At 59.0% G+C, this 25,404-nt stretch overlaps 3 protein-coding genes across 3 annotated transcripts in view; 1 reads left to right on the top strand and 2 right to left on the bottom strand.

Moving 5' to 3' along the window:
- Positions 1–2,718, top strand: part of HID1 (HID1 domain containing) — a 16,069-nt gene extending 13,351 nt beyond the window's left edge. Inside the window, exons 14-19 of the mRNA XM_045299494.1 lie at positions 1–208; positions 442–575; positions 1,000–1,086; positions 1,488–1,579; positions 1,675–1,833; positions 1,961–2,718. The exon at positions 1–208 is cut by the window's left edge and continues 13 nt beyond it. Coding sequence (XP_045155429.1) covers positions 1–208; positions 442–575; positions 1,000–1,086; positions 1,488–1,579; positions 1,675–1,833; positions 1,961–2,024 — 744 coding nt within the window. The 3' untranslated portion in view covers positions 2,025–2,718. The remainder of the gene's footprint in view (positions 209–441; positions 576–999; positions 1,087–1,487; positions 1,580–1,674; positions 1,834–1,960) is intronic.
- A 911-nt stretch (positions 2,719–3,629) lies between these two features.
- Positions 3,630–14,517, bottom strand: OTOP3 (otopetrin 3). Its single transcript, XM_004709303.1, has 7 exons — positions 14,499–14,517; positions 9,394–9,810; positions 9,169–9,305; positions 8,508–8,566; positions 8,113–8,231; positions 5,322–6,091; positions 3,630–3,800 (listed from the first exon to the last, which is right to left on the bottom strand). Exons 1-7 carry the CDS (start codon positions 14,515–14,517, stop codon positions 3,630–3,632), a joined length of 1,692 nt encoding a protein of 563 aa, XP_004709360.1.
- A 1,540-nt stretch (positions 14,518–16,057) lies between these two features.
- OTOP2 (otopetrin 2) lies at positions 16,058–25,334 on the bottom strand. Its single transcript, XM_045299813.1, has 6 exons — positions 24,979–25,334; positions 24,324–24,460; positions 23,169–23,227; positions 22,656–22,789; positions 18,680–19,533; positions 16,058–16,532 (listed from the first exon to the last, which is right to left on the bottom strand). Exons 1-6 carry the CDS (start codon positions 25,292–25,294, stop codon positions 16,362–16,364), a joined length of 1,671 nt encoding a protein of 556 aa, XP_045155748.1. The 5' UTR covers positions 25,295–25,334; the 3' UTR covers positions 16,058–16,361.
- Positions 25,335–25,404: the final 70 nt, after the last annotated feature.

The raw sequence follows: 25,404 nt of genomic DNA, 5'->3' as shown, positions 1-25,404 counted from the left end.
GCCATCATCCGAAAGCGCAGCGTCTTCCACCAGCTGGCCAATCTGCCCACCGACGCGCCCACCATCCAAAAGGCACTGCAGCGGCGGCGGCGGGCGCCCGAGCCCTTGTCCCGCACGGGCTCGCAGGAGGGCACCTCCATGGAGGGTTCTCGGCCCGCTGCTCCCGCGGAGCCTGGCACCCTCAAGACCAGCCTGGTGGCCACCCCAGGTCAGCATGGGTGCTGGTGTGGTGAAGATGGCCGTGGCCTGCAGAGGACACGGCCAGGGGCCGGGACAGAGAGAGGCCCCAGGCTTGGAGATGGATGTGCTGGGGGCTCTGCTGCGTAGACACAGACGGACAGGGTGGAGGGCATTGGGCTTACGGTGGCTGGCAGGGTCAGCCGCCCTTTGGGCCCTGTGGAGTCTCCTCTTTGCCTCCCCTAAGCCCCACCCCACCCCCAGGCATCGACAAGTTGACAGAGAAGTCTCAGGTGTCAGAGGACGGCACCTTGCGGTCCTTGGAGCCGGAACCCCAGCAGGTCTCAGCCGACGGTGGCCCTGCCTCAGGGATGGGTGACAGAGAGGCCTGGAGCGGGGTGAGCTGGCTGCCCCTTTTTCCTCGGGCCAGAGGGGCTAGTGCCCAGCACCTGGATAGCAGAGTGGGGACTGCCTGCTCGCTCTCTCTGTAGGGGGGTGCACTTTCACTGCCCCTCCCCTGGTGGCCAGGCTAAAGCCTTCGGCCTTCCGACTCATCCATCATCCTTATCTGCAGCCGGCCTTGGCCCAGCCCATCCTGTCCAGCCCTGGCCCTAAACCTGTCTCAGGTTGTGTGGGACGGCCGAGCCTAGAGCCCAGGGCAAAGGGTGCTGGGTGTGCCCCCACCCCCAGCTCCCCCTCCCGCCCCAACAGACACACTGCATTGCTCCCCTGGATTCCTGATGGTGGGAGAGACTAGGGATGGGTGCCCCCTGCCCCTGCATGCCCACCCTCCATCTCTCATGCCCTGTCCCTGCCACCCAGGTCCAGGACTCTGGCCAGGCATGGCGGGAGCAGCGGCGGCTGTCCAGTGCATCCACCATCGGGCTGTGGAACCCAACGTCGGAGTGGGTGAGGGGCTGTGCCAGGGTGGTCAGGCTGGGGACAGGCAGATGACACCAACAGGGGCTGGCTTGGGGGTCCCTGGCCTTTGGAAGGGCTGGCTCAGACTCGGAGGGAGATGTGTGTAAACCAGCTGCTGGCACAGCAGAGGGCTCTGTGGTCAGTCCCTCTGGCTGGTGTCCCGGGCTCCCCCTGCTTCACCATCCTCACTGCCTTCTGGGCTCCAGCCGAGGCCCACAGTGAGCATTTGGTAATATTTGACCCTCCTGACTTCCTCCCTCGTTTGAGGGTCCCCACACCCTCGTCCCCTGAAGCGGGCAGGATGCCTTCTGCCTGGGGGCTGGGGTGTGGCCATGGGTGGGGGCTCGCTTGGGCTGTCCCAGAGCTTCAGGGCCCCCTTCCCTCGGCAGGTGGTCTCCTGGAAGTCGAAGCTGCCCCTGCAGACCATCATGAGGCTGCTGCAGGTGCTGGTGCCACAGGTGGAGAAAATCTGCATTGACAAGTGAGGCTGGTGGGATGGGTGTGTGTGGGCGGGGAGGCTGGAGGTAACCAGGGCCCAGGGACCCCACCCCACTGGCCTGCCCCCTCCTCCTGCAGGGGCCTGACGGATGAGTCAGAGATCCTGAGGTTCCTGCAGCACGGGACCCTGGTGGGGCTGCTGCCTGTGCCTCACCCCATCCTCATCCGCAAGTACCAGGCCAACTCTGGCACAGCCATGTGGTTCCGGACCTACATGTGGGGCGTCATCTATCTGAGGTGGGTCCCCCCTCCGCGGGGGCGCTATTCCATCCAGACAGCACCTAGAGGTGGCCTTGCCTGGTGGAGGGTGGGGGGTGGGGGCATAGAGGATGGAAGGACCAGTGACCACCTGCTCCTCCCTCAGGAATGTGGACCCCCCTGTCTGGTATGACACCAACGTGAAGCTCTTTGAGATCCAGCGGGTGTGAAGATGTTTCCCCAGACCCTCCCTCCCCCACTGTTCTTAGCTTTAAACAATCAGGGTCAAGACCCAGGGTCAAGACTCTGGAGGCTAGGGGAAGGGAGGGGGGCGAGTGGGCACTGGTCCTGATGGCCTCCAGGCTGGTCTCGCCCGAGCTCAGCCTCCAGGGCTGCAGGGACCCCCGCTCACTGTGGCTCCCCCTCCAGACCCCTCAGTACCTCCACATCCCAGAGACCATGAGGTGGCTGTGCCCTCAGGGGCTGGACCTCGGACTATCTCTGAGGCATGCCAGCAGGGTAAGGGGACCCTCATGCTTCTAGACCCGACCCTGCTCCAGGTCTGGGGGAGGAAGGAGTATGCCGGGCTGCCCGGAGGTCATCAAAGCCAGACTGTGGGACCCTCTCCATGGATCTTAGGGGTTAGAGTGGGGTTCTCAGGTCTCCTGTGGGATTCTCCATGGACAGTGGGCATAGCTGGTCTCCTCTTACTCGTTCACGGGGACAAGGGGACTGGAGGGGCAGCTGGACCTATCCACTGCATGGCTGACTGGGGAGGGTGACCCAGAAAGCTCCTCCATCCACAGCCTCCCTCCCCCTTCTCCCTGGCTCTCTGGTCTCTGGTCTCCTGCCCACCTGTGTTAGTACAATCTTTGCTCTGTACAATCGGCCTCTTCACACAATAAATCTCTCTCTCTCTCTCTCTCCACTCTGGCTTTCTGTGTTGGGGTTGAGAGGGGGGCAAGCCCCGTGCCATTTTTGTGGGTTGGGAAGCAGAGATTGGCCCCTGGGCCATGGGCATCCAGAGAGAGTCCCCGGCAGCGGTTATGGAGACAGCTTGGGGTCGGGGCACCAGGCAGTATGGGAAGATCCTCCAGGGTCTCACCTTTCTCCGGGGAGGGGGGGCCTGCCCCACCCACCTTGACAGCCTGGGCTCCGCCCTGTTTATCCCAGGCTCTGCGCCCCCCAGGGCCCAGGGTGGGCACTGTCCCAGGGAGAGGCCTTGCTGTTGAGGGGTGATGTGAGACCCCTGCAAGGGCTGCTCCTTCCCTTATTCTCCACCCACCTCACCCCCCATGGATCAGGCAAGGCAAGGCAAGGTATGGCCTGGACCAGCCAGCCCTACCCACCGTTCCAGGCCTGCTGGCTCCATCCCTGGGGACAAACACAACACGGGTGTAATTGATCAAACAAACAGGCTTTATGGCACTGGGAGGGAGCTCTTAAGCCCTGCCTGGCAGCTAATTACCAGCTCGTTAGGAGCCAGGGTTCCTGGGGAGAGGGCAGGGCAGCTGCCAGCCACCAGAAGCAGGCTGTCCCACGCTGCCAGCCCCTCCCAGACGCCCAGCCTCAGCAGCTGTGGGCTCCTGCCAACCTCCTGGGCCCTGGTCTGCTCACGGCCGCACGCTGAGGGCTGTGAAGCGGGTCGCAAGCCCTTGCCAGCCCTGGGCTGATATTGGGGTGTAGGTCTTGTCCTTGAACCTGGGAACCACAGACTGCCCTCCCCCTTTGGGGCCTGGGAGACACCCCAGGTGGTCTCTGTTCCTCCTGGAGTGGGATGTCTGCTCAGACTCTGGGCCCCCTGCCTGGTCACTTGTAGTCCTTCTGGGGCTGGCTCAGGCCTCCAGGTAAACCTCCACCAGCCCTCCCACAGAGTGCATGCGGTAGAAGACCCCCAGAGGCAGGCCAAAGTTGACGATGGTGAACCAAGTCCGGTAGCCATAGAAATCCTTTTCCAGCCCGTTCTCAAACTCGGGGTGCACGCCAAACGCTGGCATCATCCATAGCTGTGGAGGTGGGGAAAGAGGGGGCCACGTGGGGGAAGAGCTCTCCATGGCCTCCCATCCCCTCAGGCCCCACAACATGGCCATCTGGGCCCCTCGTCCAGGGTCTTTTAGGACTAGTTTATCTGCCCCCCAATACCCCTTTACTCCAGCAAAGGAGGCCTTAGCTGCCCCTTCAAGTCATCCCACCTGGCCTCCAGACAGACCAGGAAGCCCCCCAAAACAACAACAGCAACAACAAACAAACTCACTGCCATCGAGGCGATGCCGGCTCACAGCGACCCTACAGGACAGGGTAGAACTGCCCCTGTGGGTTCCCCAGACTGTAAATCTTTATGGGGGTAGAAAGTCTTTCTCCATTGGAGCAGCTCATGGCTTTGAACTGCTGACCTTATGATTAGCAACCACGAGGCCACCAGCTCCTTCAAGAGTCTCACTACCATCAAATCGTCAATGGTGACTCAAAGCGATCCTACAGAACAAGGTCGAACTGACTGCAACCCTGTCAGAGTAGGAAGCCTGGTCTGCCTCCTGAGGAGCGGCTCGTGGTTTCAAACTGCTGACCTTGCGGTTAGCAGCCAAGGTGTGATCACCACTCCACCTGCCACCCAACTGGTGTCTGGCAAGGATGCCCGATGTGTGGCTGCCCCGCCCTGCCAGCCACTCTGCTCTTCTCTCTGCCTAGTCATCCCGTCCCCCCCACTTCCTGTCCTAATTCTCCCGCTCCCCAAGGCCTCAGATCAAGCCTGCAGGAAGTCTCACTTCCTCTCTGGGTGCCTACTGCTCTCAAGGACAATTTACTAGGGCTTCTGTGCTGGACCAGGGCCTCCACCCTCTGGAGGGGACGGTGTTCCCATGGCAGCCACTTCCCACATGGGCTGCTGGGCAGTGTGGGCGAGGGGTGAGGGTGGCAGGGGCAACTCTGAGTTCTCCGCCTAACACTGCCTGTTACAGGCCATGGGCAGATCAAACCAACTGTGCCTCAGCTGCCCTAGCTGTGAAATGGGCACAGCAACACGGGCCAGGTGACTGTGGCCATCCCATGAGGGGCTGAGGTCATGCATAGAGCGGGCTCAGGGGGACCTGGGACTTAGCAGCTTCCAGGGGCTGAGCACATCTCTTCAGGATTCCCCCTCTACCCCCACACCCATCCCCAGCGATTCTGTAGAACATCGGGGATATTCTTTAACTGAATTCAGAGGGCAATCTGGTAATTCTCTAACTGGTCTCCAAGTGCCTCCCCAGCTAGACAGTACGCTCCCTGAAGGTAGGGCTCTGACGGGGTCCCCAAGAGCACCCAGGGATGTGCTTGCCACCTCACTCACACCAGGACCCCTGCAAGGAGCGGGGAGCTTGCCCTCTGCTCTCCTGCAGTGTCAAGTGGGGCGGAGAGAAGCATGCGTCCCCCACCACGGGAAAATAAGCCAGGCGCCCTGAGGGCCGCCAAGGTTCAATGCGTGCACCTGGATCCATCCCTTCCTGCAGGAGGATTTCGGGGGCCCCACACCCAACGCAGCCACTCACCACGATGTTGCATAGGATGAGGAAGAGGGCGATCTCCTTCAGCACGATCTGCTTCCAGTTGAGGCGGCTGTAGGAGTGGAAGTAGGCCCTCCGCAGGTCCTGGCTCAGGTCGAGCAGCGAGCTCCTGCGGGCCGGCTCGGCCTCGCAGAGCAGCCGGCGGTGCAGCCCCCCGATGATGAAGAGGTTCTGCGCGATGTGCTGCAGGACGAGCAGCAGCGAGTAGGCCAGGATGAGGCGGCTGAGCGGCCGGCGCGGGTGGGTGGCCACGGTGGCCACGAGGGAGAAGTAGGCGATGCCCATCGGGCCCAGCGCCGCCCCCATCAGCAGCACCACGTCCAGGCTGCGCGTGGGGTTCTTGAGCACGTCCAGCTCCCGCTCCTCCAGCAGGTAGACGGCCGCGCCCGCCAGGCTGGCCAGCGTCATGGCGGGCAGCACCGCCACGTAGAAGGCATAGTAGAGCGTGAAGTAGCGGCGCGCGATGTCCGGGCCGTTTGCCTGGATCTGGAAGAGCACAAAGATGCAAATGCCGGCCACCAGCGCCAGCAGGCCGAGCAGAGGCCCGAGGACCCCGGACAGGCGGAAGGGCGGGGTGCTGGGCGGGGGCCTCGCGGGGGCGGCCAGGTGGCGGCCCACGTTCTTCCACATGACGAAGAGCATGGTGCAGCAGAGGAGGCAGTACTCGGTGTTGAAGGGGTACAGCATGAGGCTGCCCTTCTGGAACACCAGGCAGGCCGTGTTGTTGATGCAGACGCAGAAGCTGCTCAAGTTGCCTGGGAGACAGCGGGTGGGAGGGGACAGAGGTTCAGGTGGGCAGCAGCGCGAGGGAGGGAGGGAGGGAGGCCCCTCCAGACGCAGCCCCGCCTCCCCACCCGCGTGGACCCGGAGATCAAACACCAAACTAGCTCCAGGGGAGTCGATTCCAACTGGGGCGGCCCTCCAGGTGAGAGCCTGTACCTTTTCCAGAGCACAAAGCCTGGCCTTTCTCTCCGGAGCATCTGGTGGCTTCAAACTGCTGACCTGGGGGCGTTAGCAACCCAACGCATACCCCCACAAGCTACCAGGGCTCCAGGACATAAACTGCAAGTCGCAGGAGGGAAGCGTGGAAAACCCGGTGTCCTTGGCAAAACAAAGTGGTCTGGCTGCTGCTCCTCCTGAACCCCTTGATCAGTCTCAGCAACGCTGGATGTGGGGCACCGGGGTGTCACCGGACTCCCCTCCCCACAATGCTTACTTAACAGGAATCTGAGCAAGACTCTCCCCTGAACTCCTCGGTTGGTAGGAAAGCGGGGAGAGAAAAACCAGCCCCCCACCACCAAGAGGGAGCAGCAAACGGGGCAAGCCTCAAGGGCCTGAGAAAAAGTGGGCGAGGGGCCTACTTTTAGATGAGGGGCTCAGTGGTTCAAAGCACCCAGCTGCTAACCAGAGGTCAGCAGGTTCAAAACCACCAGCCTCTCTGAAGGGACGAGATGGGGCTCCCTGTTTCATAAAGCTGATGGATGGCCTTGGAAAGTCTGGGGGGCAGTTCTGCTCTGTCCTAAAGTCGATGAAATTGTGGTGATTTTTGACAGCCTTCAGCACCAGAGACCCCAAAGACCTCACTACCAAATGCCTGGTGGCAGGCTTTGATTGGCTCCCGGCTTCCACAAGCCATCTGTTTTTTTAAAAAAAGAAAATCCACCAGCTAGTTGGAGGGATGGACTGTAGATTGCTAGAGATGCTGTGGGTGATGCCAAAGGAATTTCGTTAAAAATGATCACAGCCTTGTGGTAACGTCGGGAAAGATATTTATTTGAAAGAGACGTACAAAGTGAAATAAAAATAGATGGATATGTGACTATTTTGAGGTGAAATCTCATGATTTCACTCCCTTTCTGTAAGTCCTTCAGCAAGAGCCGTGAAAACAAGGTGGGAGGATGTCAGAGATCGTGACCTGGACCTGATGCGGCATCCTCTTCTGAATGGGGCTTGGCGTACATTCAAATGAGTGTCTCCAACATCTGACTCGTCACAATCCATGTTTATGAGTACGCCGTTTCCAATTCTGGCATTTTTTTATGACTAGAAAGCCTATATAATTTGATATTTTAAAAATGAATAATAGAAAGCCAATGGTGTCGCAGTGTCTCCCGTCACTGCACAGGGTCTCTGGGAACTGTTGCCAGGGTGTTGAGAATGCACACAGCTCATGGCGTGGCCTGCCTGATGCAGTGGGTATGGGGATGCAGGAGCCTGCTGGAAAGGCTTGGTGGTACACAGGTCACCAGGGTGTTGCCACCTGGCTGAGGGGGGGTGAGATGTGTGTGTACACACACAGAGAGCCGTATCTCCATGCCTGTTTATGTGGCGCAGCATCTACGGGGTGGACTGTGAGGACATGAGAGGGATTGGGCATCTAGGGAATTGTTTGCTTCGCTGAGTCTGGGGTCTCAGATGCTATCCTTCTCAGCCCTTGAGGACAATGCCAATGCTACAGTGAGTGCCTGCCTCAAAGGCTAATCAAGCAGTCCTAGAAGCGGGGCAAGCAGGGCATGGGGCAGGCCCAGACTGGGGGCGGGAGGAGGGTGCCCCTTGGTAAACAGGATACAGTGTGTGGTTAATAGTGGTCCAATCTCGGGAGTTTGCCCGACCGACTCTATGAGTCAGAATCAATTCGATGGCAGTGAATGATTTCTTTGATTGACTCATGGAAGATCTGAGGGAATGTTGTGTGTGTGTATGTGTGTGTGTGTGTGTGTGTGTGTACAAGTGAGTTCTGGGGTGGGTGGGGATGGTCCCGGCCTCCTCTCCGTACCTGAGGACTTCTCCAGGTGGGTATCGAGCTCAGCTCTGATCTCATGGTGCATGGAGTCGTTGGTGATAGCCAGAATCCACAGCAGCAGGTCTGTGGCCAGGGTCAGCATCAGGCCACACCTGGGGGAGGTGCCACACTCAGCCCCACAGCCTACCTGGCTGTCCAGTGCCCGGGCCCACCACCAGCTGCTAGTACTGGACCACTCACTCTTCCTAAAGCCAGACGCCACACGGAGGGCACTCGGACTACGGGAGACGTGGGTCCTGAATTCTACTCTCAGACTGACCTGTCTCCCTAGCCACTCTGTCCAGGGAGCCTGTGGGGACTGGTACAGGGTGGGGGCAGAGATAGGGAGCCCCAGAAGGTTCTGGAAGAAGAGAAATACCCCATCGTACCTCGTGAGGTTCGTCTGGAACTGCATACAGTCCTTGCAGTGTTTCCAGAGCACCCATGTCTGAAAGAGAGGCAGCCTTGAGCCTAGGGCCTGGGGGGACCAGAGCGGGCTGTGGGCTCCCACTGCTTGGGCGCATTCCCAATAGATGAGCTGGTGAGGAGGCCTGGGCTGCCCTTTGGGCTCTGCCCTTTCCTTGCTGTGTGGTCTGGGGCCAGTAAGCGGATATCTCTGAACCTCAGTCTCCGTACAACGCTTGTAAAAGGTGCCCAAATGACTACCATGCGGGGACTGCCCATTTGTTGGGAACAGAGCGAGAGGACAGCAGTGGGGCCCCTCGGCCAGCGCCGGGCACACAGCCAGCACCTCGGAGAGGTGGAGGGAGCCTTCATTCTAAGTAGATGTGTATGCCGTGACATGTATATGCCCTATTTACAGGTGTCTGCTCTTTGGGGACAGGGTGTGTGTGGGTGCAGCTGCAGGGACAGGTGTGTGTGTGCATATGGAATGTGGCACTTGCGCGGTCTGGTGGTGTGGTGTGCACACACTGGGTCCTGGCGGCGGAATCCCTGGGGCTGCGTCTCTGTACAGGGGGTATGTGTGGCCAGGGAGGGTGTGTGCCCTGGGGTATGACAGGGAGGATGGGGACCGGCCAGGCCTGCTACCTGCACGCTCACGAACATGATCTGGATGATGGGGAAGGCGAGCTCCAGGTGGGACTTGCAGTCGGCGTGGCTCACGGCGTTGCCCACGCGGAAGACATTGAGGCAGATGGTGCAGCTGCCGAACAGCACCAGGGAACCTGGCAGGGCCGGGCGGGTGTTGGCACGTCCCCAAGAACTGCCTCGCCCTCCCCTTCTGCCCCGCTCTGCCAGCGCCCCAACACTCACCCCGCACCCAGATGGGTCCGGCCTGAGGGTCTTGGTGGAGCACGGCTCGTGACTTGCGGGTGGTGGTGATCTCGTAGTAGAGGAGCCACAGGAGGGAGAGGACCTTGAGCGTGGCCAGCAGGAGCCACACGTCGGTCAGCGTGACAGCCATGCCGTTGAAGAGCATGCCGCAGATGAAGGCGCTGCCCAGGAAGACCACATTAAGGGCCAGCAGCCCCGAGAAGAGCTGCCCTGCCTTCTTGGTCTTCGTGTGCCTCCGTAGCACAGCCGAGAAATAATACATCAGCCACGACTTCTGCTGGCCCCGGCTGGGGCGCCCCGGGTTCTCAGCTGCTCTGTCCACGCCATTCTCCTTGGCTGGGGCTGCTGCGGGCTGGGGTGCTTCCGGAGAGGATCCTATCGGGGCCTGAGCAGGGACTGTGCAAGGAGAGGAGGGCGCCTGTGTTGCTGGCTAAGCTTTGCAGGGTTTTTTCCATTCCTGCCCCTGGCTGGCTGTGTGTTCTTGGGTGAGCTATGCAACCTCTCTGGTCGGGACACTGGGAATAATGGTAACTGCCCTTCCCCCTCTACCTTATAAGATCAACAGAGAATCAAACACAAACCCAGGCCAAACTCACTGCCATCCAGCCCATTCCGACTCATGGCTGCCCTGTAGGACAGGGGAGAGCTGTCCCCCGGGTTTCTGAGCCCTGTAGTCTCTCTCTGCTATCAAGTAAATGCCGACTCACAGGGACCCTATGAGGATAAAACTACCCATGGGGGTCTCTGAGCTTCCGAGACTAGAACTCGTTACTGGAGTAGAAAGCCTCCTCTTTCTCCCTCAGAGGAGGCCTGGTGGTGTAGTGGTTGGTGACACAGTAACCTGCTAATGGCAAGGTCAGCAGTTCGAAACCACCAGCTGCTCCGTGGGAGAAAACAGCTTTCTACTCCTGTGGAGTGAGCGTCTCGGAACCCCACAGAGGCGTTTCTACCCTGCCCTATAGCATCAATATGAGTCGGCAGTGACTTGATGGCAGTGGGTTTGTGAGTTTGTTTTTCCCCCCTTCCTCAGAGCTGCTGGTGGATTTGAACAGTTGACCTTGCCGAATGTGTAGCACAGCCCTCTGTGCCACCAGGGGCTCCTAACAGAGGAGGAGTTGGCAACCTCAATTGGTTCCCAAAGGACCCGTGGCGGCCCAGTGGGCTAAGCGTGGGGCTGCTCATCAGAAAGGCATTGGCGCAAACTCACCAGCTGCCCCAGGGGAGGCAGTCTGCTCTCGTAAGGACCGACAGCTGTTGGCACCCCTAGGGGCAGTTCTCGGTCCCTGACAGAGAGGCCCATGGGAACCCTGGGAGCCGTGGGCAAACTTTGTTTCACCTGGCTTGAGGACCAGCCCTTCCTCCTGAGCTGGGCCACCCCCTCTCACCGCTACTCGTCAGCCTGTTGCTAAGGGGAGCCTAGGAATGGCAGTCAAGGGAGCTGGGGTGGGGGTGGGAGCACCCGCAGAGTGCCAGGACACCAGGCAGGTCCCTGGCTTTGACTTCTCAGCACCCAAAGGCCACTTGTATCCTCCTGTTTTCTGGGACCAGGGAAGGCAAAAATGACTGTGTCCCCACCCGCTTACCCCCGACCCAGTGGTGTAGTGGTTACATGTTGGGCTGCTAACCGCAAGGCCAGCAGTTTGAAACCAACTGCTCTGTAGCAGAAAGACTAGGCTTTCCGCTCCCGTAAAGACGACAGTCTTGGAAACCCACAGGAGCAGCGTTACCCTGTCCTAGAGGGTCAGAATCAGCTAAGTCAGAATCAACTCGGCCATGGGTTTGTTTTTTGAACTCTAGCCCGGCAACTTCCTCACGGACCCAGATCATGGACCACGCAATCCCTGCAGCCCTGGTTCAGGGTATCCTCCTGGCCAGGAGGCTTCTCATGAGCCGGCCTGGAGCCTGCCTCCTTTGAAACCCCATGCTGTCCCTGCCTTGCTCTAACTCCCCCATCCCTGGACTCTGGACTCGGGCTCCTAAGTGTTCTCCAGGCGGGAGAAAGCCTGCTTCCTCCCCTCCCCAGAACCCCAGAGCTGAATCCCTGCTGGAGTTCGCTCACCCCTCCACCATCCTAACCCAGGGCACCTTCCTCTCTCACCTACTTCCCCTGACCTTTACACTTCTCTACAGAATGCCTGCAAAGACAACCAGCTGCCCACAGTATAAAGTCCAGACCGCCCAGCACGGCCCCCACGGCCTTCCAAGTGAAACAGGGCAGTGTACGGAAAGAGCTTAATGCAGGGCCTGCCCAGGGGACGTGCTCACGGCATTGGGGACCTACTGGCGCTTCCTGATGGGCCTTGACTCACCTCTCCAGCACTGTCTTCTGACCCTGCCCCACCCACAGAGCAGGCCGTCCTGCTGCAGGAACCCCGATTCCCCTGTCTCATCTATGCACACACACCCTGCCTACAACACCTGTTCCCCTGCCCCCTTGGGCAACTCCACCTTGCCCTTCAGGGCACAGCAGAGACCTCCGCTCCTCCAGGTGGTCTGCCCACTCACACCCTCCCCAGCCAGCGGGGTAAGGGGTCCCCTTGCTCCGTGGAACCTCAGGTCCTTCTAATGTTTACATAATGTGTTTTCTTCTGATTGTTGAGAACATACAGCCATCCAACAGTCTCCCCACGGACAAGTCCGTTCTCTGAGCTGTGTGACCCGTCTTGTCCTCCTTTTCAGCGCTGTTCTTCCCGACTCACAGAAGCTCACTGTGCGCCAAGGTTCCTGCCTACTCCTGTGAGCCGCTGCTGTGCGTTTGGTCAAGAGGCCCGAAAAGAGCACAGGGCCCAAGGCAGACGCACTGATCTCAGGCGGGAAACTACTGCTGGGTTTTAAGAAGACTTCAGGGGCTATGTTTGCTTGAAAGTTTAGAAATGGTCACAGGACAATAGTTTCAGGGGCTCATTCCGCCTCCTTGGCTCCAGAAAGTCTAGGTTCTACGAGAAGTTAACATTATACCCTGCCTCTTTCTCCTTTTGATCAGGATCTTTCTATGGAGTCGTTGATCAAAATGTTCATTAATAGTAAGTCGGCACCATCCAATTCTCTGGTCTGGTGGCAGGGGAGGCAGTTGGTTGTTCATGGATATCTCATTTATTATCTTGCCATGATCCGTCCCTGCTCCATCGTCCCCCTTGGACTCAGCTTTGGTGGCCTCTGATTCTCCCTGAGATGGCCGTCAGAAGGCCCCCACCCACACCACTACACTTGGCTCTGAAATATAACCTCTCCCTATGCTGCCTGCCCCTTCTTTGTACCTTCTGAGGTTCTCTTCTGAAACAAGTCAAATATTAAAAGCATTCAAAATTACTTTCTCCCCCTTCTCCAGCCTTGATCAAGCTCTGCCCAGCATGCCCATCTCATCACCCCCCAGGGAACTGCCTCCCATGTCCAGCCAGAGGGTTCTCCTGTCTCCTGCCTCCCTGCCCTCACACCGAGAGCTGGCTTTCCCTCTGCCTCATCCAACATCTCCCCACCAAGGGCTCTTGCTCGCCCTCACCACCCTCCTGGGAAGCACACACTCCCTTCTTCTGAGAGCCGATGTGCACTGTCTGACAAGGGTCCCTGGTCTCCTTGCAGGCAGAGACCAGGTCTTGCTTAACTCAGAACCCTGAGGCCAGCAGCATATAAGCAGGGCACTCAGGCGCTTTCTGGGGAACTTTCAGCACCACGCCCATGGACAGAGGCCTGTCTGTGGGACCTTTCCTTCCCTCCTGGCTGGGTGGAGAAGACATTCCAAAACAGCTTCCAGTTTTTTTCCCAGGCTCTCCCACCCAGGTTGAGCAAGCAGGAGGCTTTCTCCCAAGAGGACTGCTCCACTTTGCCTTCTCCTAAATCTTCTCCCTCCCTCTCTTCCTCGCTCCTCCCTCCCTGAGAGGTGGGATGGCCTCATGATTAAGCGCTGATGGCCAGTGTTCTCAACAGAGAACCTATAAGAAGGGGTAGACCTGCCCCACAGGGCATCCCCACCAGCTGTTGTGTTTAGGAAGCAGACACGGCCTCATCTTTCTTCCCTGGGGAGGCCGGGGATGTGTGTGTGTGTGGGGGGGCGGGGGAGGCAGTGCTGTCCAATTCTTCCACTTCCCACTTTCATGGTCCTGGACAAGCCACTTAAGACACCCCGAGCCTGTTTCTTCATTTATAAAATGGGTTTCATAAGTGTACGGAGAACACTTATGACAATGCCTAGCCCCTAGTAGTAGCTCAATAAATTTCTCTCGGATGGCTTAATGGGTATTCCTGACCTCATAGGGATTTTGTGGGAATTAAATGGGTCCAGGTGTGTAACTACGTGTAGAACAGGACCCGACCCACCCAAACGCTCACAGTTACCTGTGGGCTACTCTGCAGAGGCGGCCAGGGGCAGAACTGTTGGTGAATTCCGGGGCAGGTTTTGCACACCCAGAGGGGACATTCCTGATCCTCTCTCTCCAGGGTCCAGAACCTCCCCTCCCTAAGTGGTGAATTCGATCCGAGGTGGGGATCACCGGGTCACTGGAGTGTCAGGAGGGGATGAGGGCACCTGGAGTTGACAAGGAGTCTGTACCCCAACCCCCTGCAAACCCCTGGGAAGGGCACCAGCCCTAAGGAAGCTTGGGACGCCAAACTGGTCTGCAGGTCGCTGTGCGGGCTGTTGGGGCGCTGCGCGGGGCCAGCTCCTTCCCGTTTCTGGGGAGCCCCCAGGAGGTGCAGGCTCTGGACAGTCTCTGGCTGCCAGAGCGCCCCAACCAGGATTCAGGGCGCCCCAGCCCAGGCCCCTCCTCTCAGTATCAGTGGTATTTGTCCCTGGCCTGGCAGCCCCTTCCGGGCCTGTGTGTCCACGAGCGCTGCTGACCTCTGGGGGCCCCCGGTCTTCGGAAAGGACGTAGGGGCAGCCTGGGGTGCGGAGGGAGAGGTCAGTGCTGGGATCTTGGGACTCTTGGCCTTCTTTCTGCGCAACCCCCCGCCCCGCCCCCCTATCCCCAGCCATGTCTCCCTCTCACCCTAATCCTGATGGGGGTGTGGGGGTGTGGGGGGTCGTGCCTGGAATCTTCCCTCTGGGGTCCCGGACGCTCCCGGCCCCAGGAGCGGCCCCGCAGCCTTACCTGGGCCCTCAGCAGACATCGCCGCCCGCTACCCTCTGGCTTCCGAGCCCCGCGCGTCCGTCCAGGTGAGGCCCCGCGCCCCAACCGATGCCCCGACGGCCTCCTCCCCCCGCAGGACTGCGCAGCCGCCGCTGGCCCTCGGCCCATCGATTTTCCTGTTGACTTTGGGAATCTCATCAATCCCTCGTTAATTACCCCGCCGGGGGCTCCAGTCCAGAGGCGCAGCCAATAGTTCCGGTGGCTGGACGGGTGGGGCGGGGGCCGGAGGCGGAGCCTGTGTGGAGCCCAGGGTCAGGGGTCAATGGGGCGGGCCTCGTGCTGGTGCCTGTCCTCGGGCTGGAGTGGGGGACAGTGTCCTTTCGCTGCCAGCGAAGGACCTCCCTTTGTTTTTTTTGGACCTCCCTTTGCTCTGGCGTCCCTCCTAGGACTGGACAGCCCCTGAGGCCTGGGGTGGGTCGCTTTTCCAGCACCCACCTAGCACCTGAGTAGGACTACAAGCTGAAAGGTCGGTAGTTCACATCCACCCAGACACCCTGGGCAGGCTGGCCTGGTGATGTACTTCAGGAAGGTTCCAGCCTAGCAGACCCTGGGAATGAAGCTCTACCTGCCCCGTCGGGGACAAGGGGGCTGGGGTAGGGGCAAGTCTCAGAGTGGTTTCCAGGGCGACAGGCCAGGAACCCAGTACCAGCCCGGGGACAACAGTGAAGGCCTCTTCTTCAGAGAGCCCCCAGCACTTTCCCCCCCAAGTCAGACTCCAGCGTGGGGCCCAGACACTTAGGTAGAACCATAGAACCGCATGGTGAGCAGGCAAGAGGCTGGATAGAGCTGAAGGCTGCCGGCCTGAGAATTCTCACCAACGCCCCCCTTCTTCTACTGCGGGCTCGGGGAGCTGCTGCCCCTACTGCCTTCCAATGCTGCCTTCTCCCACCAGTTCCCACCCCAGCCTGTCCAGCTCCCCTGCCTTGGGCTGCCCACCAGCCTCCTCCTCTACCTGAAGTGCCACACTCTCGTCCTCTCTCGGAACCTCCCTCCTGCCACCTTCCGCTCAGCGTCTCTGCAGCATAGAAGACAGATGAGGGGTTTATAGGGGAGCCCAGGGGTGTCCCCCCACATATACACACACCTCTGCTGCAGCAGCTCCATGGCTCTGCCAGAGTCCTGGGTCCTACAAGTCTTTGTTTGAGGGAGAAGAGTGTGACAATGGTGATTTACAATGGTATCGCTGTGTGACCTTCGAAGAGTCACTTCCCCTCTGTCATCCTTTCTACAATGTGCTGGCTGGGCTTCCTTATCTTGTGCGTGTCAGGGAACACGTCTAAGAGAGAGAGGAGCTAGTGTGCGGCTGTTAGGCTCGGGATAAGGGGAAGAGGAAGTTGGAAGCCTGGCCTGGTCTCTCCTAGTCTCTCCTGGTCTCTCCTCCTAAGCGCGGTCTGTAATCAGACGTGGCTCACTCACTGCAAATCTGCCCTTCCAGCTCAGTCTCCCAAGATCCTCTCCCACGGCAGGGCCCACTGAGATAAGAAGTGGGAACAAGGGGAGGCGAATCACCAGTTTATTGTTCCCCAACATCAGGCAGTGGCCTGGCTTGACCACAGCTCTGGGGTTGGGAGTGGCCCCTGAGCTGGGCTTCCGGCTCTTGCCTGGTCCCAGCAAGGGTCCCCTCTGTGGTGGTTGCCTGATGCCCCAGGGCTCTTCTGAGGTGGGCATGTCCTGATGATGATTTTAAAATGCATCTTGGAAAGGTAGCTTGTGTGCATGTTCCACTGGGGAGCAAGCAGGGCATGGGTGGCAGCGTGGGACGTCTGTGGCCTGGGTTTCATCACAGGAGGGGTTCCGGGTGTGGCAGGGAGGGTGCCTGCTGGCTCAGGACAGCACATAGACCTCCAGCAGGCTGGAGACAGCATGCATACGGTAGAAGATGCCGAAGGGCAGGCAGATATTGACAATGGCCGCCCAGAGTCCGTAGCCGTAGAAGTCCACTTCCAACGTGTTGCTGAAGTGAGGGCGGGCGCCGAAGGCAGGTATGATCCACAGCTGTGTGGGGAGACGGGGCATCAGGGACAGGCTGCTGGTGCCCTGGGGTCATTCCTGTGGGTTTTCTATGTGGGCCTGCTGGTGCCTGAGTACGGTGAGCTGGGGGTTACTGGGCGGGAGGGGGGATTCAATGTCTGGGACAGGGCCTAACACTCTCTAAGGAGCTTGGGAAGTTGTGCCCCAAGGAGCTTGCTCATCCCTGTCCCGGGCTCTTCCATCCTTTGAGCATGGCCCACTCGTGGGGTTTAGTGGGGAGGGGGAGGAGAGGGTTTCAGCCCGGAAGGAAGCAAGGATGGATGTGGATGACTGGGCCTGCAGCTCTGTCCCAGAGAGAGGGGCACGACCAGCAGGGACGGCCCAGAGGAGCCGGTTGTGGGCCCGGCCAGATGGCTCTCATTTCTCACTGCCCCGCAACCTTCCATGCACTCTGCCCCTCCCCATTGGGCCAGGCGGGTGCTGCAGCTGGATCATCAGGCCTCATCTTGGGGGCAGAAGGCAAACTGTGTGCCCTTGAGCAACCTCACTACCCTCTCCAAAACGAAGGGCCTGGATTCTCCCGGAGGCGCCCCAGAACCCTGGAGCAAAAAACGCCTCCCGAAAGACGAGGTTTCAAACCTGCCTGCTTCTGTTGATTGGGTCCCACGAGTGACTACTCTTATTTTTCAGTTTTTAATTAGGGACGCCGACTTTGTTGGGAGGCCCCTCTCAGGAGCGCTGCTGGCACATTTTCTCGGGACGCTCAGGGATGTCTTGACTCTGGGCACCTTGTTCGAGGCTGGGGCATGCTCCATCAGGGTGCTTCAATTCTAGGGGGTCTACGTCTAAAAACCAAACCAAACTCACGGCCAGCCCCAGTGAATGTCGGCTCATAGCAACCCTAGGGGAGGGTCTAAACGTGGCTGGTTTTACACAGGACCACTGCCACTTTCTAGTTCATAGAGACCTGGTGCCCTGGGGTCATTCCTGTGGGCTTTCTATGTGGGCCTGCTGGTGCCTGAGTACGGTGAGCTGGGGGTTACTGGGCGGGAGGGGGGAGTCAATGTCTGGGACAGGGCCTAACACTCTCTAAGGAGCTTGGGAAGCTGTGCCCCACGGAGCTTGCTCATCCCTGGCCCTTGCTCATCCCTGGCCCGGGCTCTTCCATCCTTTGAGCATGGCCCACTCGTGGGGTTTAGTGGGGAGGGGGAGGAGAGGGTTTCAGGGCAGAGCAAACCGCCCCTTTGGGTGCCCCGGGCTGTGTGTCTTCACGGGAGCAGAGAGCCTCGCACCTTTCTCCCAAGTAGCTGCGGGAGCAGTGAGTAACGAGGCTGGGGTGTGCTCCGTAGCCGCCCTGTACTGGGAGCAACCAAAACAGAGTCTGCTGTGCACCCAAGCTCCCTTCTACGAGAGGGGTCCAGAGTCCTTGGGGAGACCGGATGGAAAGAGGATGTCGTGCCCCTACCCCCAACCTCGTGCACAGAGCTGGATTGCCATTAGAAGCATGCTCTGGACTTGGACTGTGCCCACTGTGCCCACTGAGTCCATGTTCTTGTCTTAGGGGCCTTCCTGGGAGCAGGGGAGGGGGGAGGGGTGGACTACCTACACGGGGCCTTCCTCTATTGGGATGTAGCTGCCCCCAGGTCTGCTTTGCTATTGGGGCCCTTCACTAAGAGCGGGTGTTTGCCTCGGGGAGGGTGTTGGGCTGCCAGCCTTCTGGGGCTCACACGTACACCGGGCCCTGTTACTTCCTGAGGCTGCTCCGATTATACTGAGAAGCAGGCAGGTCACAAGTTCCCAATAGCAGTCACACCTCCCAAGGGGCAGGAGGGAGGGGGGATGCAGAGGGAGCCCTTGTCCTCCACATCAGCTCTCCCAGCTCCCCCCACTTCTGCTGAGGCCCTCCCTCCCCATAGCATTTCTTGGGACACCCCCACCACCACCACCCAGATGCTACCTAGATACCACATGCTGGGATTTCATTCCCTTTGTGGAGGCTGGGGGCTGGTGCCTGGCCCTCTGTGAACCTGCTCCCCCTCCCCAGAGAACCGTAAGGCTCCCCAGCAGGCTGGGGGTCAGGCCAAGAAGCCCCAACAGCCAGGCCTCAAAGAATGGCCAACCTCGGCCTTCCTGCTGTCCCCCCGCCCCCCTGCCCACCACCCCCTACTCACGATGACATTACAGAGCAGGAGGAACAAAGCAATGTCCTTCAGGCACCGGCGCCTCCAGTGGCCCTGGGGAGCCAGGATGATGGCCTCTGATTCCTGAGGGCCGGTGGGACTGGGGCCCACCACTCTGGGAGTGGTCGGACAGGCGGGCAAGGCGTCCAGGTGGGTGAAGGCCAGGCCGTGGCAGGGCCCCCCCTGAGGCTCGTCCATGGGCGGCCCGCGGTGGAGGCTCTCAATGATGAACACGTTCTGGAAGGTGTGCTGAGCGATGAGGAGCAGGGCGTGAGCCAGGTTGAGGGCCCCCAGCAGGTCCTTGGGCAGACCCACCACCACAGCCACAATGGAGTAATAGGAGATGGCATACTGGCCCAGGGCGGCCCCCATCAGCAGGGCCGCGTCGAGCGTGCGCGTGGGGTTCTTGTGCTGGTCCATGGTCCGGCGGTCTAAGCGGTTGATGACCAGGCCGCTTAGGCTGACCAGGGTCATGAGTCCCAGACAGATGATGTTAAAGCTGTAGTACATAACCAGGGCCTGCTGGATCTGGCTGCCCTCGCCGCTCACCTGGACCTCGTAGATGATGAAGACAGCCAGCCCCACCATGAAGAGAAACAGGCCCAGGACGGGGCCCAGGAAAAACGTCTCCCGGAAGAGGCTGACCCGGAAGGGCATGTGGCTGTGGCTGTAGGAGGGCGCCAGCAGCCGGCCCACGTTCTTCCACATGATGTAGAGCATGGTGGAGGCGAAGAGGCTGTACTCGATGTTGAAGGGGTACAGGTAGAAGTAGCCCTGCTGGAAGACCTGGCAGATGACCGTGTTGCAGGGGCAGGGGTCTCCTTCAGCCTGGCTGGCTGAACGGTCTGTCGGGGACAGAGGGACACACACTGAACTGTCCTCCCACCTACCTGAAGGGCCTCCTTTCGCTAGACTACAACCTTCCTAAGAACAGCTCAGCGGGGGTGGGGTGGGGGGGTGGGGGTGGCCGTGGGTCACAGCACCCCAAACGCCAAACCTCCCTCCTGTCCAGTGGATGCTGACTCAGAATGGTCTTGCAAAGTAAAACTGCCCCTGTGTGTTTCTGAGGTTGTAACTCTTTATAGGCACAGGAAGCCTCACCTTTCCCCCCAGGGGCTGCTGCTGGTATCGAACTGTCAACCTTGTGCTTAGCAGCCCAACATGTAAACCCACTGTGCCATCAGGGCGCTAAGTTGGCTCTCTCACTGCTGTCGAGTTGGTTCTGACTCATAGCGACCCTACAAGAACAGGGTAGCCCTGCCCCTGTGGGTTTCTAAGGCTGGAAATCTTCCTGGGAGCAGACAGCCTCATCTTTCTCTGGCAGAGCAGCTGCTAGGTTCAAACTGCTGCCCCTGTGGCTAACAGCTCAGTGTGTAGTCCACTACACCACCAAGGCTCCTCTCCCATATTTACTAGTGTCCCCCACGTACCCAGCACCTGTCTGGCACCCTCATTCACTCCTGCTATGTGCCAGAGGTGGTGGGGACAATAGCCAATGGACAATAGTCGGTGTCCACTAAAAAAAAAAAAAGCTGACCCACAGAAGTATGCACAGGCGCGTGTTCTCTCTCTCTCTCTCTCTCTCTCTCTCTCCAGCCCTTCAGAAACAGCCTCAGTCTGACCCCTTAGTCACAACCTAAGATGGACAAGATCGGGTCTTGTGGGACGGTGACTGTCTTGGGAACTCCTCAAGTTCAACCTTCCTTGAAGCTCTTCACTCCAGACCCTAATCCACCTCACTCTGAAAGTGAGCTGCCATGACCAGGTCCCTCCTGTGACCTCCTGTCCCCCCGGTTTGTTCCACGCCGATAAACATCTTATCTGATATCTGGAGACAGCCTTATCGAATACCTCGGGCCCTGACAACCAGCCCATGGGATCCCCAGGGCCGTCCCAGCAGCTCTGGCCCGTGGAGAAACTGAGGCTCAACGAGGCAAGATTGCTTGAGTGGCCGAGCTAGGCACACAACCTCCTGGTAGCCCTGACTGAGGCTGACCCTTCTCCACAGCCCCTCACCCCCGCCATGTGAAGCTGACTGCCCCCAGGAACCCTCTGCAGATGAGGCCAGAGGGCTTTTCTCTGCCCTGCTCGACCGGGTCTCCCCGAGATCCTGGGTCCCACAAACTGGGGAGGGAGGTATCTTCAGGCAAGGTTCAGGCAGACTTCGTCATCTACCCTGATCCCGGCTAGTGGAGGGTCTTCGAAAAAGACCAGTGGACCATGACTATGAACCCCATCCTCCCTCAATAGAAAAAACAACCCAAGCCTGCTGTCCTCGGTCCAGACTCACAGGGACCCTGGAGGGCAGGGCAGAGCCGCCCCACGGGGTCTCCAAGCTACTACCCTCATGGAAACCCACTGCCAGCCACATCGCCCCCCACGGAGCTGCTGACCTTCCAGCATGTCACCATTCCTTGGTCACAGGACACTTGGCTCCCCCATTCCAAGCCCTGTGACCAGAAGCAAGTGGCTGCCACTCCCTAGACCAGTGGTTCTCAGCTTTCCTAATGCCGCTACCCTGTCATACAGTTCCTCATGGGGTGGTGACCCCCAACCATAACATTATTTTCGTTGCTACTTCATCACTGTCATTTTGCTACTGTGATGAATGATCCCTGTGAAAGGGTCATTCAACCCCCAAAGGGGTCTCGACCCACAGGTTGAGAACCGGTGCCCTAGACCTTTGTTTCTCCATCTAGGAATGGAACACCTGTCGGGACCCATCTCACGGGGAAGTGGGGGCGGCGGGGGTGGGGTGGGGTAGCTGAGGGACACCTTGTGTGAGTCACTTAGCTCAGTGCCTGGCCTAGCTCCTGCTGCTGCTTGCTGTCGACTCTGTGCCGACGCTCGGGGACCCCGTGTGCAGAGTGGAGCTGCTCCGCTGTGGCCTTTCAGAAGCAGACTGCCAGGCCTTTCTTCTGAGATGCCTCCGGATGGGTTTGAACTGCCAGCCTGTAGTGGTCATACCCTTAACCGTGAGTGCCACCAGCACTCCTGCTTGGCATATCGACTCATTGCCTTTGAGTTGATTCTGACGCTACAGGACAGAGTGGAACTGCCTCTTGGGGTTTCTACAGCTTTCTGCTGTGGAGTGGCCAGTGGGTTTGAACCTCCCACCTTAGGGGTCAGGGCTGAGCACTAAATGCCAGCATCCCTGTTTGGCAAATGCACTGCTGTTGAGTCAATTCTGACCCACAGTGACTCCGTCAACCTAAATCAAATGCACTGCCGCCGAGTGATTCCTTTCCGACTCCTGGCGCCCCTAGAGGAGACGGTCGAGCTGCCCGTGTGGGTTCCTGAACCGGGCTCTCTCCAGGAGTAGAAAGCCGCCTTTTTCTTGTGAGGAGCGGCTGGTGCTTTCAAACCGCTGACCTTGCTGTTAGCAGCCCAACGGGTAACCACTCCGCCAGCAGGGCTCCCTCTGTAGGACAGCTAGGGCTCAGGAAATGTCCCTTATCACCACAACCGCTATTGTTTCCGCCCAGGTGGTGCTGTTGGTCGGGTGAGCCTTGGGCTGCTCACTTCAAGGTCGGCAGTTCAAACCCACTAGCTGCTCCAGAGGAGAAAGATGAGGCTGGCTGCTCCCACAAAGACTGACGGCCTTGGAAACCCTGTGTAGGGTCGCTAAGGGTCGAAACCAACTTGACAGCAATGGGGTTGGGCATCTCCCCCCCTCGACCATCCCCAGGCTTCCACCAGTGCACTGCCCTGCCTTCCCCCCAACCCCCCACCCCCAAGCTTGATCACCCTGGGCCTTTCACTCCTCCTGGGTGCTGGAGACCTGGAGCATGGCACCAGGCTGCACCCTCAAGGATAAGGACGATGCTCCTGGATACCCCACTTCCTGGGTCGTCTACACCTAGACCTCTTCAGAGGTGGCGCCTCAAGCGGGAGGAGGTCCTGCTTCCCCTTGTGAGAGGGACAACTCTACAAACCCACAAAGCCAAGGCCGGGCCAGGGGACTCACAGTTGGGGCCCAGGTGGTTGTGGGTCACGTTGTTGTGAGAGCTGCTGTAGGAATGAGCCTGGTGTACCGATTCGTCCACCACGGCCGCCATCCAGATGGCCAGGTTGGTGGTCAGTGTAAACATGAGACCACACCTGATGAAGAGACAGAGGGTCGTTGGCTCTCGGCTGGACCATGAAGAGGTGGGAGCTGGGAGCTATCCTGGGAGGTGGCCTTGGGATTCCAGAGGGCACAGACCCCTGTTGTGACAGGGCAGCTGGGTTTGGAATGAGCCAGGGGATATCCAGGGACCCAGGTCACTGCAGCTACCTCCCCCCTGGGGAGGAAGGCACACATGGCACACTGCACAACACCCCGAAAATGTGCGTGTACACGCACACAAGGCATATGCGGGTGGAGCTTAGCTAGCAAAACAGGTGGACCTCGGCTGGGACCCCCCCCATTCGGCAGCTCCCCAAAGTGTAGCCTGGCCTTGCAGGGGGTCCAAGCACTGAGCTGCGGGTGGACACTCACCGGGTCAGATCCAGGTGGATGTGGATGCAGTCTTTAGCAGAGACCCACAGAAAGTATGTCTGCATTGGGAGAGAATGAAGCTGTTGACTCTGTACAAAGACTAAACTCCAGACAGCCCACAGCCACGGGCAGCCTTGAGTGCTCTCTCCCCCAAAGCCTTTGTGCTAACTGACCGCGTTCAGTTTGCTTTAGGACACAGGGCAGGGAGTAGCCTCGCTACTACAGAACAGTGTTATAACATGCGGACTCTCTGTTCTTTAAAGGTTTGCCAAATGCCCCCCGCAAAACTCACTGGTGCTTGGTTTTATTTTTATTTGGGGGAGGCAGCAGGGAGGGGGCGAGTTGAGTTTTGACTACGGAATTATCTCTTCCCAGGAGCAAGGTCAGCCTGATGCAGGGTCCTGTGTACTGCCCGCCTCCTCCTCTGTCCCCTGCAAGGTCCAGCTTCCCCGGGCTGCCATTGCATCTCTTTGGTGTTCGCTGATGTCGGTTGACATCTGTTTTCATTTTAAGTGCAATTTCAACTCAAAATTTGACTCAGAACTGGGAGCCTCATTCAACCCCCTAAAACACAATGCAGGGAAATGATGCACATGCCACTATCTAAGTGTGTTGACTGGTGGCAGGGCACCTGGGGGTGAGGGGTTGTCTCAGGGGAGGGACCTCACATGGGTTATCCTGGCCTGTGATCTCCTCCAGCCACAAGTAAGGCCAATAGTGCCCCAGTTGCATCAGAAGATCTTTCAAGGTGGTGTTTAGACAGCAAATTATAGATATATACTTTATATATATATACACTTGAACTTGTATAGAAAATCACATCAGCAGAATGCTCTCCTGCCTGAGATGGGTGTCCTCTATGGCAACCAGAGAGGGCAGCCTAGGTTCTAAGAGACAGAGGTGGCTGTCACACCGCACACCTGCTAAGGGAGGTGTTAACTATCAGCCCTGCTTAGGTTCCAATAAAATCCCAGGCCCCCGAAGTAGGGGCTCACAGTTGGGATATTACTTCATGACCAAGTGCTTCTGGGAGATGGACTCATGTGATCCCAGTCCCAGCTCCATGCCCACTGGAGCTGCTTAGAGTGGACGTGGGGTGTGGCACCTGGGTCCCCAGGCCTTGCACCAAGTCCTGGTTCCCTTCTACCCACCCACCTGCACAATGACAAACACGGCCTGGATGACAGGGTGCAGGATCTTGATGGCCGACTGGCACTCGATGAAACTGGAGTAGTAGCCGGTCTTGAAGACATCCATGACAAGCGTGCAGACACCAAACAGCACCAGCCCTCCTGGGAGTCAGTGGGAGAGCAGAGAGGCAGGGTGGAAGGCTTACTGTGTGCCAGCCCTTTCTGGGCACCCCGAGGATGGCTAGATGGGTGGACGGAGGAGTGAGTGGTTGGCTGGCTGGGCGAATGAATGTAGTGGTGAATGGATATGTGGATGGGTGCAAATAGATGGGTTGATTTGTGGATGGGTGGGTGGGTGGACTGGTGGATGGGTGGGTGAATATTCTGCTGAGAACGCCCATCTCTGCCTTGGGATTGCATGGATCAGGAGGATGGCCCTTGCTATCATCGTTCCTTCTCTGTTCTCCACCCAGAGCTCTCTGGTGCCCACTCTTGTCTAATCTTTAGCCAAGCACAAAGTGCCTCTCCTCCTCCCTCGTCACCCCTGCCCTAGGAGCTCTCTCGTCCTCTTCTGAACTCACCTAGCCTATGCCTCATCCAACCCTCCCGAGGGAACTTCTGACCCCTCCACATCCATGTGCACCCTGTCTCCAGCAACACCCCCCCCCTTCGACCTGCACCTCGGAGCCAGATGGGGCCGGCATGCACGTCGCGGTAGGGGACAGCGTCGCCGCGCCGCGCGGAGTACAGCAGGTAGAACAGGAGCCAGAGCAAGGAGAGGAGCATCATGGTGGTGAGCAGCGCGAAGACGTCCTTGTCATAGACGGCCACCTTGTTGAAGGCGCCGCCCGTGATGAGCGTGCACGCCAGCAGCATCACGTTGAAGGCGATGAGCACCGAGAGCAGGCGGCCCCCCTTCTTCCACACCTCGATGGAGCTGTGGCGTGGCGTGGGCTGGGCCACCTTGGGGCCTGAGGCTGGTTCGAGGTCCGACATGGTTGGTGTGACTGGAGACGGTGGGGGTGGGGGTGGGGTGTCACTGTGAGGGGAGAAGCAGGCACCCCAGGTCACCCCTAGGGTCCTCTGGAACCCTGCTGCCCGTGGCC

This window comes from Echinops telfairi, unplaced genomic scaffold, assembly GCF_000313985.2.
Source record: "Echinops telfairi isolate 266 unplaced genomic scaffold, ASM31398v2 ScPeMD7_7458;HRSCAF=8496, whole genome shotgun sequence".
Classification (NCBI taxonomy): Eukaryota; Metazoa; Chordata; class Mammalia; order Afrosoricida; family Tenrecidae; genus Echinops; species Echinops telfairi.
Note: the sequence above shows the minus strand (reverse complement) of the source record. Positions and strands in the feature narration are given on the sequence as shown.